Here is a 16,672-nt window from a genome sequence, read left to right on the forward strand (position 1 = left end):
AGGAAACTAAAATCTGAGTTAATTTACTCCATATAATAATGACATGGATATTTCACAAGCAAGTACGTCAAAATTCTGAGTTATCTAATATTTTCTACCTTTGAAATGCTTATTGCAAGACAGATTTCCAGTGCAGATCACATATTCTTTCTGTGACTAAAAACGACTGTACACCAAACGAGCAAAAGTACAGAGTAATAAGAAATAAGCTGCTAAACTACTTTTCCATAGGAACTTTTGGTAGTAAATATTGGCAGAATTTTTTGTTATTCTACATGGCTATGGTTCAGTTTTATACCTGGTTAAACTAATCATTTTCATACTTCACTGTTATAAAGAGTATCATAAAACATAAACAGTGCTTTCCTTTCTCGATTGCCATTTACTAATAGATTCAGAGCTGTATAGACTAAGCCAGCTCTACTGCTAAGTAATGGAAGCAATGTAATTATAACTTCATTAGTATTTAACCATCGTTTTGCAAACTGTTATAAAATATTTCACGGTAGTTATTAGATCTTGGATAAGGTGCTTTCTTAGAATTTTGTTTTCTACATCTGTAAATGAGACTGCATTAGATGATCTCTGTTCTATTTCCTGAAACTTTCTAAATTTGTCTATACATTTTGTAGTAATTAGTTGACCCTTAACATTTTCTTTAAAAAACTCTCATTTTATTTCTCAAGGTTCTAGAAATAGAAATTCCATTTGACCTAGCAACCCATTACTGGGTATATACCCAAAGAACTATAAATTGTTCTACTGTAAAGACACATGTACACGTATGTTCATTGAAGCCCTGTGTGCAATAGCAAAGACCTGGAAGCAACCCAAATGTCCATCAATAATAAACTGGACAAAGAAAATGTAGTACATATACACCATGGAATACTATGCAGTCATAAAGAACAATGAGTTCGTGTCCTTTACAGGGACTTGGATGAATCTGGAAACCATCATTCTCAGTAAACTGACACAAGAACAGAAAGTCAAACACCGTATGTTCTCACTCATAGGTGGGTGTTGAACAACAAGAACACGTGGACTCAGGGAGAGGAACAAAACACACTGGGGGCAGTTGAGGGGATAGGGGAGAGACAGTGGGGGGTGGGGAGGGATAACATGGGGAGAAATGCCAGATAATAGTATGCACCTAAAGTAAAATATATAAATTTTTAAAAAACTGTCATTTTTCAGATGGTGTTTTTTCATTTTGATTTACTTAACTATAAAAAAATCCAATTGGATTGTTTGTAACACCAATGATAAATGCTTGAGAGACAAATACCCTACTCTCCATGATGTGATTATTATGCAATACATGCTTATATCAAAACATCTCATGTATCCCATAAATATATACACCTACTATGTACCCACAAAAGTTACAAAAAAACAAAATTTAAAACAATAAAAGTAAATAAAATAAAATTCTAAGCCCTTTCCCGGTAATATTTAACGTGCTTCACTGTCAGTGATTTTTTTCTTATGTGATGTCTTACAGTCTTTTTTTTTTTTTTCAAATGAGTCTCATTTTGTCACCCAGGTTAGAGTGAAGTGGCGTGATCTCTGCCTCCCAGCTTCAAGCAACTCTCCTGCCTCAGCCTCCCAAATAGTTGGAATTACAGGTGCGTACCACCACACCCAGCTAATTTCTGTATTTTTAGTAGAGATGGGGTTTCACCATGTTGGCCAGGCTGGTCTTGAACTCCTAACCTCAAGTGATCTGCCTGCCTCACCTTCCCAAAGTACTGGGATTATAGGCATGAGCCACCATGCCTGACCTAATTTCTTATTCTATTTGGAATGGAGACAGAGAAATTGAGCCCCCCAAAATATGACTTATTTTTAAATCAAAATATTAAAGTTTGTCAGTATTCATAGCAAGAAAATTTTTTTTTTTTTTTTTTTTGAGACGGAGTTTCACTCTTGTTACCCAGGCTGGAGTGCAATGGTGCGATCTCAGCTCACCGCAACCTCCGCCTCCTGGGTTCAGGCAATTCTCCTGCCTCAGCCTCCTGAGTAGCTGGGACTACAGGCACGTGCCACCATGCCCAGCTGATTTTTAGTATTTTTAGTAGAAACGGGGTTTCACCATGTTGACCAGGATGGCCTCGATCTTTTGACCTTGTGATCCACCCGCCTCAGCCTCCCAAAGTGCTGGGATTACAGGCTTGAGCCACCGCGCCCGGCCGAAAAAATTTTTTTAATTATATTTCTGTTTCTACTCAAGTCCAAAGAGTAGATTTTTAAAATCTTATCTTTTGACTGCAAATACTTATATTAATATAACAAAGAATTGACAAATTTTATTCACGGAAAAATTTTATGACACTCAATGATGTATTACACAAGCAATAATTGCTAACAACTACTAATAATGAATAGAAAGAAAATAAACTAAATGGGCATAGGGTATACAGTAAAACAGGTATTAACTAAAAGCTTTGCTAATTTGAACTAAATTTCCAAATGAAAAAATAAAAAGCATACAAATTACAGTTCTCTTTTTTTGTTGTATTAAGATGAATATTTGACAATTTAAGGGTAATTATTAATTTTATATAAAAAGTTTCACTTAATGAATTGATGAATTCCCAACCATAAAATGGTGTTTGGATCATAGTAGATACCCAATAAAAGTATGTTAAATAAATGAGTTAAAGCCAAATTTCTTTTTAAAAAATAAGGCCAAGAAAAACTTAAATGCTTGAAAACACATTATTGATTACTTATAGGCCGAGGTATTTCATATGAGGACAGGAAAACTTAGTTCAAACTAAACGAACAAAGAACAGGAACAGTTCTAGTCAAGAACAACGTAAAATGCTCTCAGCTCAATCTACAATTAATTATATTCTATATTTTCAGACAAGAGCAAATTTAAAATCACATCTTTTTTTTTTTTTTTTTGAGATGGAGTCTCGCCCTGTTGCCCAGGCTGGAATGCAATTGCATGATCTCAGCTCACTGCAACCTCTGTCTCTCAGGTTCAAGTGATTCCTCTGCCTCAGCTTCCCGAGTAGCTGGAATTACAGGTGCCCACCACCACACCCAGCTAATTTTTTGTATTTTTAGTAGAGATGGGGTTTTGCCATGTTGGCCAGGCTGGTCTCAAACTCCTAACCTCGTAATCCGCCTGCCTTGACCTCCCAAAGTGCTGGGATTACAGGCATGAGCCACTGTACCCAGCCTAAAATCATGTATCTTAAGATTTGGTTTAAGATATCAGAAATGTAAATGAGAAAATCTGATCTTCTTTATTTTCCACTTCACTTATCCAACAGATATTTATTCAACACTTACAATAGCAACTGCTTATTCCTTCCCTTTTTAGGTCCACTGGATTAAGCAAACCAGAAATAGATTAGTCAAGACTGTACAAGAGGACAGACAGTATTTGCATGTCAACTGTCATAACTCATTTTCCATCTAATTCCTATTGTCATATACAGTATTTACAATATTTACAATACCCAGCTCAGCTTTATGTATTTATTTCTTCTAAAAATAAAACAATGTCTGCCATTTTCATGGAATGCATTAAATTATACCTTAATTTTTTTCTCTTGCATTGACTTACAGATACGCTCTCTTAGGGGTTTTATTGAATTATCCACTTGTGTGGGAGACCTATGTCAAAAAAAAAAAAAGGCAAAAATTTATTACTATGGTTGGAATGTTTGTTTCTCTCCAAAATTCACGTTGAAACTTAATTCCCAATTCAATATAGTTTTTCCTCAATGTATGTTAGGATTACCTCCAGATAAACTCATCATAAATTGAAAATACTGTTAAGTCAAAATGCATTTAATACACCCAATCTACTGAATATCACAGCTTAGCCTAGCCTATCTTAAACATGAAATTAGTAAATTCCAATATCTGTTGGGCAAAATCATCAGGCAACACAAGAGAGTATCAGTGTCTGTCTGAGTACTGTGGTTTACTGCTGCTGCCCAGAATTATGAGAGAATACTGTTCCACATATTGCTAGCTCAGGAAAAGATCCAAATTCAAAATTTGAGGCACAGTTTTTACTGAACGTGTATCGCTTTCACACAATTGTAAAGTCATGGGTGTCGTAAAATCACACGTCAAACTATCATAAATTGGGGACCATGTATGGTATTAAGAGGTGGGGTCTTTCAGGGAGATTAAATCATGAGGATTCTGTCCTCATGAACGGGATTAGTGCCCTTATGAAAAGGTTTGTGGGAGCCCTTTTTGCCCTTCAGTCTTCCCAGCCACGTGAAAACCCAGCAAGAAAATACCATCTATGGGGAAGAGGCCCTCATCAGACACCAAACCTGCTGGTGCCTTGATCTTAGACTTCCAGACTCCAGAACTACGGGAAACAAATTTCTGTTATTTAGAAATTATCCAGTCTGGGGTGTTTTGCTACAACAGCCTGAACAGATGAAGACACTTATAAACCAAAGTGGCTTTTAAGCTAGTATCTGCCCCCCTCCTACCCAAAACCATACTTATAGGATAAAGGACAACTGAATCTATGTGTTTATAATATAGTCATGTATGGGCTATATAATGACATTTTGGTCAACAACGTACCACATATTTGATAGTGATGCCATAAGATTATAATGAAGCTGAAAAATCCCTATCATGTACTATTTCCTTATACTATTTAGTACAATAACATACTGTACAGGATTGTAGCCTAGGTGTGTAACAGGCTATACCATTTAAGTTTGCGTAAGTATACTCTATAATGTTCACATGCAAAATTGCCTAATGATTTATCAGAATGTATCCCCATCATTAAACAACACATGACTTTTCTTTATAAAAGTGTCAGTATTTCCATTCTGAAAATCCTAAATATTAATAATTTGCTTAATTAATCCAGTAACTAAAAATTTCATGAGCTTCTACTAGCTATACAAGATATTGGGAAGAACAGAAAGTTGACTAATTTATTGGTCTTATATTCAAGCATCCTGAAGTCTAAGTAAGGAACATAAGAAATCCACATAATTAAAATTCAAAATAGTATGGGAATTCAAAAGAGAAAAACATAGAAATAGGAGAGTCAGAGAAGGTACAATGGAGACCCATCTGACAGTTTTGGATTCAGACCAACTTGTATACCTTAATAAATTAATCCCTTTTGGCTTAATAGAGCCAGAGTCAGAACCCCCTTGACTCAAATGACTATTATGCAAGAATAAAAGATAGCCTACCGTGAGAAAGAATAGTTGACAACCTTAAACTGATGTACCGCCTTGTCCTTAATTTTATCATTTCAGTGTAGTCCATTTACTTTAACACATACCAGAACTTGTCTGCACAATGACAATTAGAAATCCGAATGTAGAATCCAAATTGTAAACAACAGCAATGTGTTCAGTGACACGATTAAGTAAAGAAAAATCTTTCTTTCTTTTTTTTTTTAAGAGAACAGAGTCTTGCTCTGTTGTCCAGGATAGAGCGTAGTGGTGCAATCACAGCTCACTGCAGCCTCAAGCAATCCTAGGCTCCCAAGTAGCTGGGACTACAGGCATGTGCCACCACACTGGCTAATTCTTTTTTATTTTTGCAGAGAAAGGGTCTTATTATGTTGCACAGATTGGCCTCAAACTCCTGGTCTCAGGCAACACTACTGCCTTGGCTTCCTAAAGCTCTGGGATTATTAGCATAAGCCTCCACGTCTGGCCTAGAAAGATCCCTTTTTAAAATGGATTCTAGGATTAAATTTGTTAGAAAAAAAAAAATTCATGAAAGAAAAATAACTTTGTCTAAGAAAATGAATTCAATCTGAGAGAAAATTGAAATTATTTATATTTCTACCTAAAAGCAAACTTGTTAAACAGAAGATAAAAAGAGAAAAAAAAAAAAGAGTTCATTTTTTTTTCTTTTTACTGTTTTCTGGGATTCCAGTACCAGGTATAAGTAAATCACTGATAAAAATATTCATCGTTAATAAAATATTTGGGCATTCTGAGGTAGAATGTGGAAGAATTATTTCATGTCCAGATATAAAAAAACAGTCATGGAAGTTGGTAACGAAGATGAGATTTAGAGGAATTAGATGACAACACTGAATGACAGGCCACTGTAAAGCTTCCGTTTAAAGAGAAGAGAAGAGAAAGGATATCGAAGCACAGTAGAGAGTACATGAAGCCAGATTTCTAAAAAATAGCTCTAGTACAAAATAGAAGAGATCAAACAGTAAGATAATTTTGTGAAAATTCTCTACAGTGTAGTAAATACAATTTTAAGTGGTTGTTCTAAAAATTTTAATGTTTCTTAGTGAACGTCCTCTTAATTAAAAATATCAGCCTACTCAATGACTAACTCAATCGTTAAAACTGGAGAGTATCTGCTACAGATGAAATTCCATCACCCCAATAAATATAAGTTGAAGCTTTAACTCCCAAATATGACTGCATTTGGAGATAGGGCTTTTAGGAGGTAATTAAGAGTAAATGAGGTCACATGGGTGGGATCTGAATCCAACAGGACAGGTGGCCTTAGAAGAAGAGAAAGCGATCTCTCTCCATGTGCTTCTACCAAGGAAAGGACATGTGAGCACACAACAAAAAGGTAGTTACCTGTAACCCAAAGGGAAAGCCCTCATCAGCCCTCCCCATGCTGGCACCCTGATCTCCACTTCCAGCCCAAAGAGAAAATAGGTTTCTATTGTTGAAGCCACCCAGTCTATAGTATTTTTTTATGCAACCTGAGTAGACTAAGACAGCATCAATGTCTTATACATAATACCAGCATTAATTGGGTAAATATTTTTCTGCATAATTTGAAGAAGAACCAGGAGCTGTCGATTCCAGTGTAAGTTTGGTGCATGTGCTCTTTCTTATTTTAGGCAGACTAGCAATCCTGGGAGCATCAGCCTCAGGCTTTAGCAAAGACACCCTTGCTAACTGCTAATATACCTTACTTGGGTAAATTACTTAATATCTCTCAAGCCTCTAATTCTTCACTTATAAAGTGGAGTCTCTAGTTCTTCATTTATGAACATGGTGGTTGGAAAAGCTGAAATAATTTAACTGAAAACATTTAGCAAAATTTCTGACACACAGCAAAGGAAAGAAATATTTTCAAAGCAAGAAAAGAAGAACTTAAAACAACACTGAAACCAAAGACACCTCTCATGCTGTACTCTCATAAAACATTACTTTTACATATAATCTTTGAATTCAAATGTTCAATCTCCCTTTAGTTAACTTTTATTTTTTCTTCACAATTTCTATAGTTTCTAAGTCCCCTACCCTAAGCATATTTTTTATAATTCTCTAGAATTAACATTTGTAATACACATAACTTCCACATTACTTACCTAAAAAGTGTAAGAATAGAAATTCCATTATGACTGGGGTTTTCCTCATCATACAAAAGCTCTGCTTTGTTTTTGGTAGGAGCACTAGCTGCTTCTTCATCCAAAAGAACTAGTAAGGTTTTCACAGTATCTCTGCCACAGTATGCAGTGCCATGGTTTATGGCATGAGATTTTGGCTAAGACAAAAAATAATTTTAAGTAAATGTAATAATCACCCCAGCTGAGAGAATGGCCACACTTTTCCATTCCCTGTGCCACTGCCCTCTTTCTTCTATTGTTGAGATAATAAAACATCAGCTCTAATAAGTGGCTGTAAGGCATGTGACCATTTTTCCTTAAGTCATGCTATAATCAACCTTACCAATTCCAGATACCCAAAAATAATATCATCAAAAGAAGACATTAGGTTCTGGTCAAAATAACATCAGGCTTTCAGTCAGAAAAATTTAGCCACTATCTAGCTATGTGACATCAACCTCATGACTTAACATCTTGATTTATTTTCTCTCTTATTTCAAAGAGGGATGAGGTTCTGGCCATCTAAATACAGGCCCCATGGATGACTGTAAAGATCAAATACAAAAATGAAAAGCTAGTTGACATTCATTCATTTAATAATCATTGATAAGTATATATTATGTCCCAAGCACTGTGTTTAAAGCTACAGCTCCAAAGGTGACAACCACTGCCTTCAAAGAACCCATAGTTTCCTTTATAAGATAAACAAGTAACTGACAACTGCATTGCAGAATGCTAAGTGCTGTTTCTAATAAATGTATGCACAGTACAGTGCGAGTTCAAAAGGAGTACCCTGGCATCAAAGATGATTCCACAGTGGAGGAGGCAGCTGGAGGAAGCAGAAAGCAGGGTTCTTTCAGAGGATCAGGTAGCATGGCATGGCTGAAGAATAAGGTAAAAGGGAGGAAGTGATATGAGGTGAGCCTGGGAAACTTTGAATATCATGTCAAGAAGTTATAAGCCAGTCTATTACAGAGAAAAATCTCTTGCTTCATTAAGCAAGGAAGCAAAATGATGCTATTTAGATTTTAAAGAATCAATGACGGCAATGTGGAAAATATATCGCAAGATATGAATGTTATCAAATCTGGAGACAGGACCAGAAATTAAGGACTATAATAGACCAGTTTAGAAATGGAGGGTTCTGAACTAAGATAGCAGTAATAGATATAAAGCTTATTACAAAGGGAAAGCTGAAAAAACTTCATGACTAGGATAGACTAGGATAAAATATATAATAAAAAAAAATTATGTATAGATGTATGTAAGCACAAACTCTGAAGGCATTTCTGGCTGTATTTGATACCAACTTATTAGTTGTACATCCTGTATAATTCTAGAGAAGTTACTTGACTTCTCTGTTCTTAAACACCCTGAAAAAATAGAGGCAATGATAATGCCTAACCCAGAGGGTTGCTGGACATTATGCCTAGATATTAAAGCTGCATCTTCTGGGACCATCTGTTGTAAGCTGTGCCAGTTTCTTCAGCTTTCATCAATATCATCTTGGCCTTATTTCTCTGCTGGCAGACTCAGGCTGCCAGGTGAACTATAATGTATATGGCTCCACTGGAACTGTAACAAATTGCCTATCACAATCTGGTGCTTCACACATATTTTTCGTTAGTACCAGAGAATTACACATTGCTTAATAGTAACTTCATGAGTACTACTTGATTATATCTTTCAAAGATCTCTGATTTGGTTAAAAACATGAAACTAAGAACCAGATTGTTAGTATCTTTACTTCTTCTGCCAAGAAATGGAAGCAATTGATGTTGTTAATTATTTGAAGCTGACAATTCCTGATTTATACTTATAGTAATAACTTGGTTGTTATTTGAGCCAAACTATTCATCAGGAAGTATTAACACCCATGAAACACACAGGGCAACATCCCTGGATCTTCCCCACCTTCAAAGTAAATCTAAAAACAAGCACTGTTATAGAAAAATAGCTAAAAGTGGTCCCAGAGGGCTGTGAGTAAGTGAATGAATGATAAACAATAAAAACTAAGCAGAAGTCTTTCTTCATACATTGGCTATCATAATCACACCTGATAAGGGGCCTTCAGAAAAATTGAATAAATTGCAATGAATGAACTATTCTACTCTAAAATTCTGTTCTAAAAACACAGTAGTCAATTCCTCCTATAATGCAGTGGGTTAGAATGCATTCTATTTGATTATCTGCATAAAAAAATTAAGAATAAGTAAATGTTCTGGGAATATACAGTTTAAAAACTGCCAGCTACAGGTTGTAATAGACCGAGAATGGAGGTAGAAAATAAGAGATCACAGAGATATATGAAAGTAAACTGCTGACTGGAAGCAATTTCTAACAGGACTGTTGTTGTCCTAATACGATGCTTACTATTAAAGTCAGAAACAGAAAAAACAGGCTCTTATATCTGAGTAAATGGGAAAGTAATTGTTTATAAGAGTATTTATAGAAATATCTTATATCTGAGGAAATGGGAAAGTAATTATTTTTAACAGTATCTATAAAAAAAATCATAAAACACTTGAATATCCATCAAGAATTATAAGATTTTAGTACTAAAAGGAATACCAGAGATTACCCAATGCCTTACTTTAACAAATTCAGAAATCTGGCCAAAATATGTGATAATTTACCCAAGTTGAATATATAATTCTAAGTAATCCTATTGAGAAACTTACATTTTCAACATGATTTTAGAGCACAGAAAACACACTCTTCTGACTTAAGTAGCAACAATAAATCATTTCTACAATAAATAGAAAAGACAATGATTTGTATAAAAGGATAATGAAAAATAAAAAGCTCATTACCCGAGCAGGACTGAGGTCAGTAGTGCTAACAGCTACAACACCTTCTTGAGAATTGATAATATTTTGAATCCTGAAATCCAAATCCTGAGCAACTTCCTCTATCGCTTTGTAAAAAGGATCCCTGCTGTTGTGGCCTTTAATCAGCTGCATCTTTATCACTGATAATATTTGACCCCCTGCAAGGCTGCAAATAGAAATAAGATTGCCTTATAACAGTATTGCAAATGACAATATGCTTATAGACTTGAAAATATAATTTTCAGAGTTAATCAACACCTTTCAGAGAATATAGCTTTGATCTTACAAACCAGTTAAAGCATTTAAGAAAAAGATGAGGACTATTAGAAAAAAATTGTAAAAGTCTGTCTAAAAGCAAGTAATTTCAACGAGTTACTTCTTCCTTGATTTGAAAGCTGAAGAGACATAATTCAGTTACATGTGAAATATGATAACAGATTCAGAAGTGGTTATATACATGCAATATATTTAAAATATATACCTTTAGATACAACTAAAATAACAAAAACAGTTACCTCTCATTGAATACCTAGATTCTTACATCAATTTAATCTTAAAACCAATTCAGTAAGTTGATATTATTATCCATAAATCACAAATGAGATAACTGAGTCCCACAAAGTTTAAATGGTTTGTCCAAGAACACATGGTGTTCTGAAGGGAAGAGACAGGGAGAAAGGAAACTGACCTGAAAAACATGATATTGCATTCTAATAAGTGAAAGGTTATTCTATGGAAGAGGAAACCAAGCAAGTTAGTACTGATCTAAAGCAAACAAGAAATTGGACCAAGTATGGCCAACAGACAAGTGTTTTTAAAAAACCTGAAATTGATGTTTCTTTATACCACACCTCAATCTAAGAGTTTGGGTTGCCGATTCTGCTTTAAAGGACAAATGTGAGAAACATATAAGAGGAAGGATTTCAGTCCATTTTAAGAAAGAAATGAGGTATGACCAACAGAAGAGGATTTCCTTTTAAAGCCAAGATATCGCACCCCTAGGGATATCACTGGAAAAGCTGCACAGTGCAGCCCTTGGTCTGGTCTGACTACAGAGCATGAAGTGAGGCTGCCTGAGCACAAATCACAGCTCTGCCACTTTTAACCTTAGATATGCTATTAAATTACGAAATAAAATTTTCACCCTCACTGCCTTACTGCCACGTTGTATGTTTTATGAAATGCCAGGTTCCCTAACAAGCACTAGAAATATGATTGCTCACATTTAAATAGCTGGTCCAGATAAAAGAGGAAAGTTAGAAGAAAATTGCAGAGAGACTTAGTGTATAATGACAATGTATTTTCATGATCATCAGATTCATATCCAACATTTGTTTAAAACATCAACTTCAGATCTCCTTCTACAAAATTACAATCTCCAGAGAAAAGCACTGAATGTTTGCATTGTCTTAAAAATACCACAGGTGATTCTTATGATTAGGTAAGGGTGAGAAAAAAGTCATGAAGAAATCAGCTCCTTGAGAAAGCAATCGTATTTTACTAATCTTCACATTGTCAGTTTGCATTTGGCACACAGAAGAGATGATTGACCTATGTCTGTTGAATAAATGAATACTATCATATGCAACAATATAAATTTTTTAATAGTAAGACAAATGATATGTATTTTACTATTATTCACATTATTATTTGTAATACAAAAGTACTTAGGAGGTGTCTACTTACACAATGGTATACTAGATACCCTGAAGAACATCTTATTGAATAGAGAAAAATCTCCAAGTACCACCCAATCTCTCCCTCAAAAAGGAACCAACCAGAGCTAGCGTGGTAAGTTGAAAGCTGTGTGTAGTAAACAAGCAGGATAACATCCTAATGACAAACATCTCTAGTAGCACTGTGATCAGGATATAAAGCTCTGGTCTAGAAACAAGATGGAAGAGGACAAGCGGGGACTTTCACATTCAGTCTGAACCTTCCAAGGAAGAAGAAGCAAATATGGTTTTTACTAGATTTATTTTACTAGATTATATTTTTGAAGCTTTTTTCCTTCTATTTAGTAATGATACAGAAATCTAGTTGCATTTCATTTATTGGTCTTGTGTCCAGCAACACTCTTATTACTGCCAATTCTAATAATTTGCCTTTAGATTATATATAATTAGCCATATTATCATCAAGTAGGATTTTATTTTTTCAATTGTTATATCTCATTTCTTTTTGTCTTATTACATTGAATTGGATATCTGATGCTATGTTGAAAAGAAACAATGACAACAGAAACTCTTGTCTTATTCTTAAGCTGAATGCTAAAACATTTTACCATTAACTCGGTTTTTATAGAAGACCTTTTGTCAAGCTAAAGTCCTTATTCTTAATTTATCTTTAAACTGAGGGCTTAGCCCTGTAGAGTGGGTGTTTCCTATTCATCTCCCCATGTTGGCCAGTTCCTGGGCTGTCTAAAAGCTAGCTTCCCTTCTTGACTTGCCTCTCTAGCTTTCCTCCTTCACCTATTTTTGACCTGTATTTTCATTATATTTGCCTACTTACCAATGCATTTAAGAAGCATTTTTGAAATATGCTATCCAACATTATTAATTATTTTCAATGGAAGAAACAAGCTGAGGGCCTAGTCTGCCATACTTCTGCAATTAGAAGTCTGAGCAAACCCTAGGAATTCTTTCACATATATGAAGACTTCCCTTTTCAGCTGTGAACTACATGAAATGTAGCCAAAATGAAAACGTAATTAACATTATATGCTTTTCCTGAGAATTAATCTCTAATAGAATAGAGTTTTAGAAAAGATTCAAATGGTTAATAAAATCTGAAAGTGTCTTAGTGCTAATTATAAGAACAAAAAAAAAATGCTTCAAATGATAATAGGAAAGTCACCTTTGACCTCCTTTTCTCATTCCTTCTACAAGACAAAAATGCTAAATTTTAAAGATGACGTAATTCACTGGCTGAATTGTATTTTAGTTAAAAAATAAGACTTGTATTTCGGAGACTTGCCAAGGTCAACATTTTGAACCCCTGGCAAAATATCCCAAACAGTAGTGCTCTGACTACTCTATTACTATATACTCACTTCTAGAGCCACTGTTAGGTTGGCTTCTAATATCTGCTCAGCAACACAGTGGCTTAATTCAAATTCTTGCTTCTAGAGACTAGAAATTCCAGAAGTTTTAACTAATATGACATCAGGATATTTATGCTGTTCACTGGCAATACAAAAATGAATAAAATCTTTCTCTTTAAGAGCTCACAAGTGATTATGAGGCAATAAACTGCTGAAAGTATAAAGGAGTTTGAGTGAAGAAGTAGAGAGAAGGAGGAGGTATTCAGGAGTGCTTCCCAGAAGATATATTATGGCTATTCTGGATAAACATGAATAGGAGAATTTAGATGAGAAATAGGCAAACTGAGCACCTGACACTACCTGCATCACACCAGTGCCCTGGGACAGAAAGAGAAACATGAGGCTGCTGAGGAAAAGCACAACTGAATCCCCAAGCTTGTACCAAAATAAAGTAACCGGAAGAGAACACTAAGCAATAATACAGACAGATGATTGGTAATACTTCAATGTAATTACTATCTTCACTTTCCTAAATATAGTGACTGGTTTTTCTGTACCAAACTCAAGAATTTGATAAATATTTGTTGAAGTAAATTTTACCTTTAAAAATTAAATGTTTTTAAAGGTGCCACATAAAATGCATGAAAATATTTCTAAAATGTTTAAGTATGAAAAGTTTTAACATTAGGAGATTAGACTAAATAATTTCAATGAGATTTAACACTCCAGACATGTATATTTAGTCCAATATACATAGTTACGTGCTATATGACATTATAGTCAGCAACAGACCACACATAGGATGGTGGCTCAGTAATATTATAATGGAGCTGAACAATTCCTATTGCGTAATGATGTAACATTGTAGCATCATAGCTCAACACATCACTTGTGTTTGTGGTGATGCTTGTGTAAACGAACCTGCTGTGCTGCCAGTCACATAAAAGTCTAGTGCATATAATTATGTATAACACATAACACTTGAAGATTATAATAAATAGCTATCTAACTAGTTTATATATTTGCTATATCTTTTATCATTATTTTGGAGTGTACTCCTTGTATTTACGAAAAAAAAAAAAAAACCCACTAACTGTAAAACAGCCTCAGGCAGTTTCTTCAGGAGGTATTTCTGAAGGAAGTGGTGTGATTATAGGAGATGACACCTCCATGGGTGTTATTGCCCCTGAAGATCTTCCAGTGGGACAAGATGTGGAGGTGGAAGACAGTGCTATTGATAATCCTGTGTTATGTGTATGCTTGTTTCTTAATTTTAAATTAAAATTTAAAAAGCTAAAAAAATAAAAATAGTAAAAAGCATACAGAATAAAGATACAGAGAAAAAAATGTGTGCAGCTGTACAATGTATTGGTTTTAAGCTAAGTGTTATTACAAGTCAAAAAGTTGCAGAATTTTTAAAAATTCACAAAGTCAAAAAAATTTTTAAGTTCATAAAGTTACACTAAGCTAAGTGTAATGTATTCTTCAAGAAAGAACAATTTGCTTTATAAATTTAGTGTAGCCTAGGTTTATAATGTGTATAAAGTCTACAGTAATTTATAATAATGTTCCAGGCCTTCATATTCACTCACCACTCATCCAGAGCAACTTCAAATGCTGCAGACTCCAATCATGGCAAGTACCATATACTTATCTATGTTGACCTTTTATACTGCATTCTGATCAGGACCTTTTCTATGTTTAGATATCCTTAGCCATACAAATACCATTGTGTTACAGTTGCCTACAGCATTTGATACAGTAACAGGCCATACAGGTTTATAGCCTAGCAACAATAGGCTATGCCATATAGCCTATGTGTGTAGCAGGCTATATCATCCCAGTTTGTGTAAGTACATGCGATAATGTATGTACAATGATGAAATTGCCTAACAATGCATTTCTTGGAGCATATCCTCATCAAGTGGCACATGACAGTATAATGTAGATGTGCATTAAAAAGTTGTGTGATAAACATGAAATACAGAATTTTCAACTTCTAAACAACAGGAAACTATTAACTTGAAACATCTCGTTTAAGACATCTTTCAGGTGAAAGTATGCTATGTATTTGATGGTGTCACCTACTGGCAAAGTGCAGAAATGCAGCTCCCTACAGCTAAGATGGCCTCGTGAAAAATGGGCAGTAGGACAATGAGTGTAAGAATCAATTCTTTTTATTTCTTCCCAGTCTGTCTATCCCATCCTTCCTTGAACTCAAAGGTTACTCTAATTCTTCTATTTTAAGACAGATAGTAAAAAGTTTTCTTTAGATATAAGAGCTAAACACATTTTTATCTCTAAGTTTCAAGGCTGAGAGAGATGAGGAAGATAAAGTGGCCAGAGTGAGATGGGCAGGAATTAGAGTACAATTTTGTGTATCATATTGAGATTCCTGGGGCTTTACCCTGTACCAAATATGGAATCACTGAAAAGTGTTAATTATGGGAGGAACATTTGCTGTTTCAGAAAAATTACTCTGGCAGCATTGAGGTTGACAGGATAAGGCAACTCAAGACTGCAGGCAGAATAGACAAGTCAGTGACAGGTGAAAAAGTCCAGTCAAGAAAGGACGAAAGTCTGAAACAGTGAACACTAGATATAAAATAGTAGCTATAGGAAAAGATGAGGAGAAAGAACATAAAAAAACGTGAAGAAGTGACGGATATTAGTGAGTGAATGCATTTAAAATATGCCCTGGAGTCTTGTTTGGAAGCTGGCAGGAGACAGGCTTCATCACTTCAGGAGGAGAAGCAGTTTTGCAGAGAAAGATGAAGAGTTAGTTGAGGACACATGAGTTGCTTGTGAAGCACCACCTTAAAGATAGTTGAGGAAATGTTTCTGAAACTCAGGAAAGAGGTTTGAATTTCACTGAAATATAGAAGAATTTGCTTATATGTAGATGAAGAGGTAGGTGGAAAATAAGAGAATGACATCTCAGAACTTATAGGAAAAAAGAGTTCCAATAGGAAATGACTAAATTTGAAGAATCAAGAGACCAAAGACTATGACAATTAGAAGATCACAAGTGATCACTGGCAGAATAGCTTCCGTAGAGGGAAAAAGTGAAGGAGCATAAATCAGTCAAGTACAGATAATCAAACAAATATTGACTGCTTATTCCAGCAAAAATTGTACTAGAGCAAGCGAATATTAGTGAAGAAAACCAATAAACTCTTATTGAGTTCACTGTCTATTGAGAAATACACATTAAATAATTACAAAAAGGGAAGCAGAAAAAAGGAAAATATTTTCTTTAAGAATCTGAGCTGCAAATGGAAGGAGAAGAAACTGGAAGAAACAGAGAAGGCAGTTTGTTGTCTTTTTCTTATAAGCTTATAGATTGTGGCTAAAGTAAAGGGAGAGGTTGAAATTACAAGATAAAATGGATAAACAGTGAAGCAATGTCCCAATGGGTTATCCACTCTCCCACCCACCATGTCTAGTTAACTCCTTCAAGCT

General features: G+C 34.9%; 1 protein-coding gene across 7 annotated transcripts in view; it reads right to left on the minus strand.

The window, feature by feature from the left end:
• PARPBP (PARP1 binding protein) overlaps positions 1-16,672 on the minus strand; it is an 83,361-nt gene that overhangs the window by 26,223 nt on the left and 40,466 nt on the right. For all 7 annotated transcript variants that reach the window (XR_012518351.1, XM_074402327.1, XM_074402325.1 and 4 more), the window contains 3 exons: positions 10,150-10,333; positions 7,319-7,494; positions 3,555-3,633 (listed from right to left, as the gene is read on the minus strand). Coding sequence is in view for 6 of the 7 variants with exons in the window: in XM_074402327.1 (XP_074258428.1) it covers positions 3,555-3,633; positions 7,319-7,494; positions 10,150-10,333 (439 nt within the window). In the remaining variant the exon portion in view is untranslated. The remainder of the gene's footprint in view (positions 1-3,554; positions 3,634-7,318; positions 7,495-10,149; positions 10,334-16,672) is intronic.

The sequence above is a fragment of the Saimiri boliviensis genome, chromosome 7 (genome assembly GCF_048565385.1).
Source record: "Saimiri boliviensis isolate mSaiBol1 chromosome 7, mSaiBol1.pri, whole genome shotgun sequence".
NCBI lineage: Eukaryota > Metazoa > Chordata > Mammalia > Primates > Cebidae > Saimiri > Saimiri boliviensis.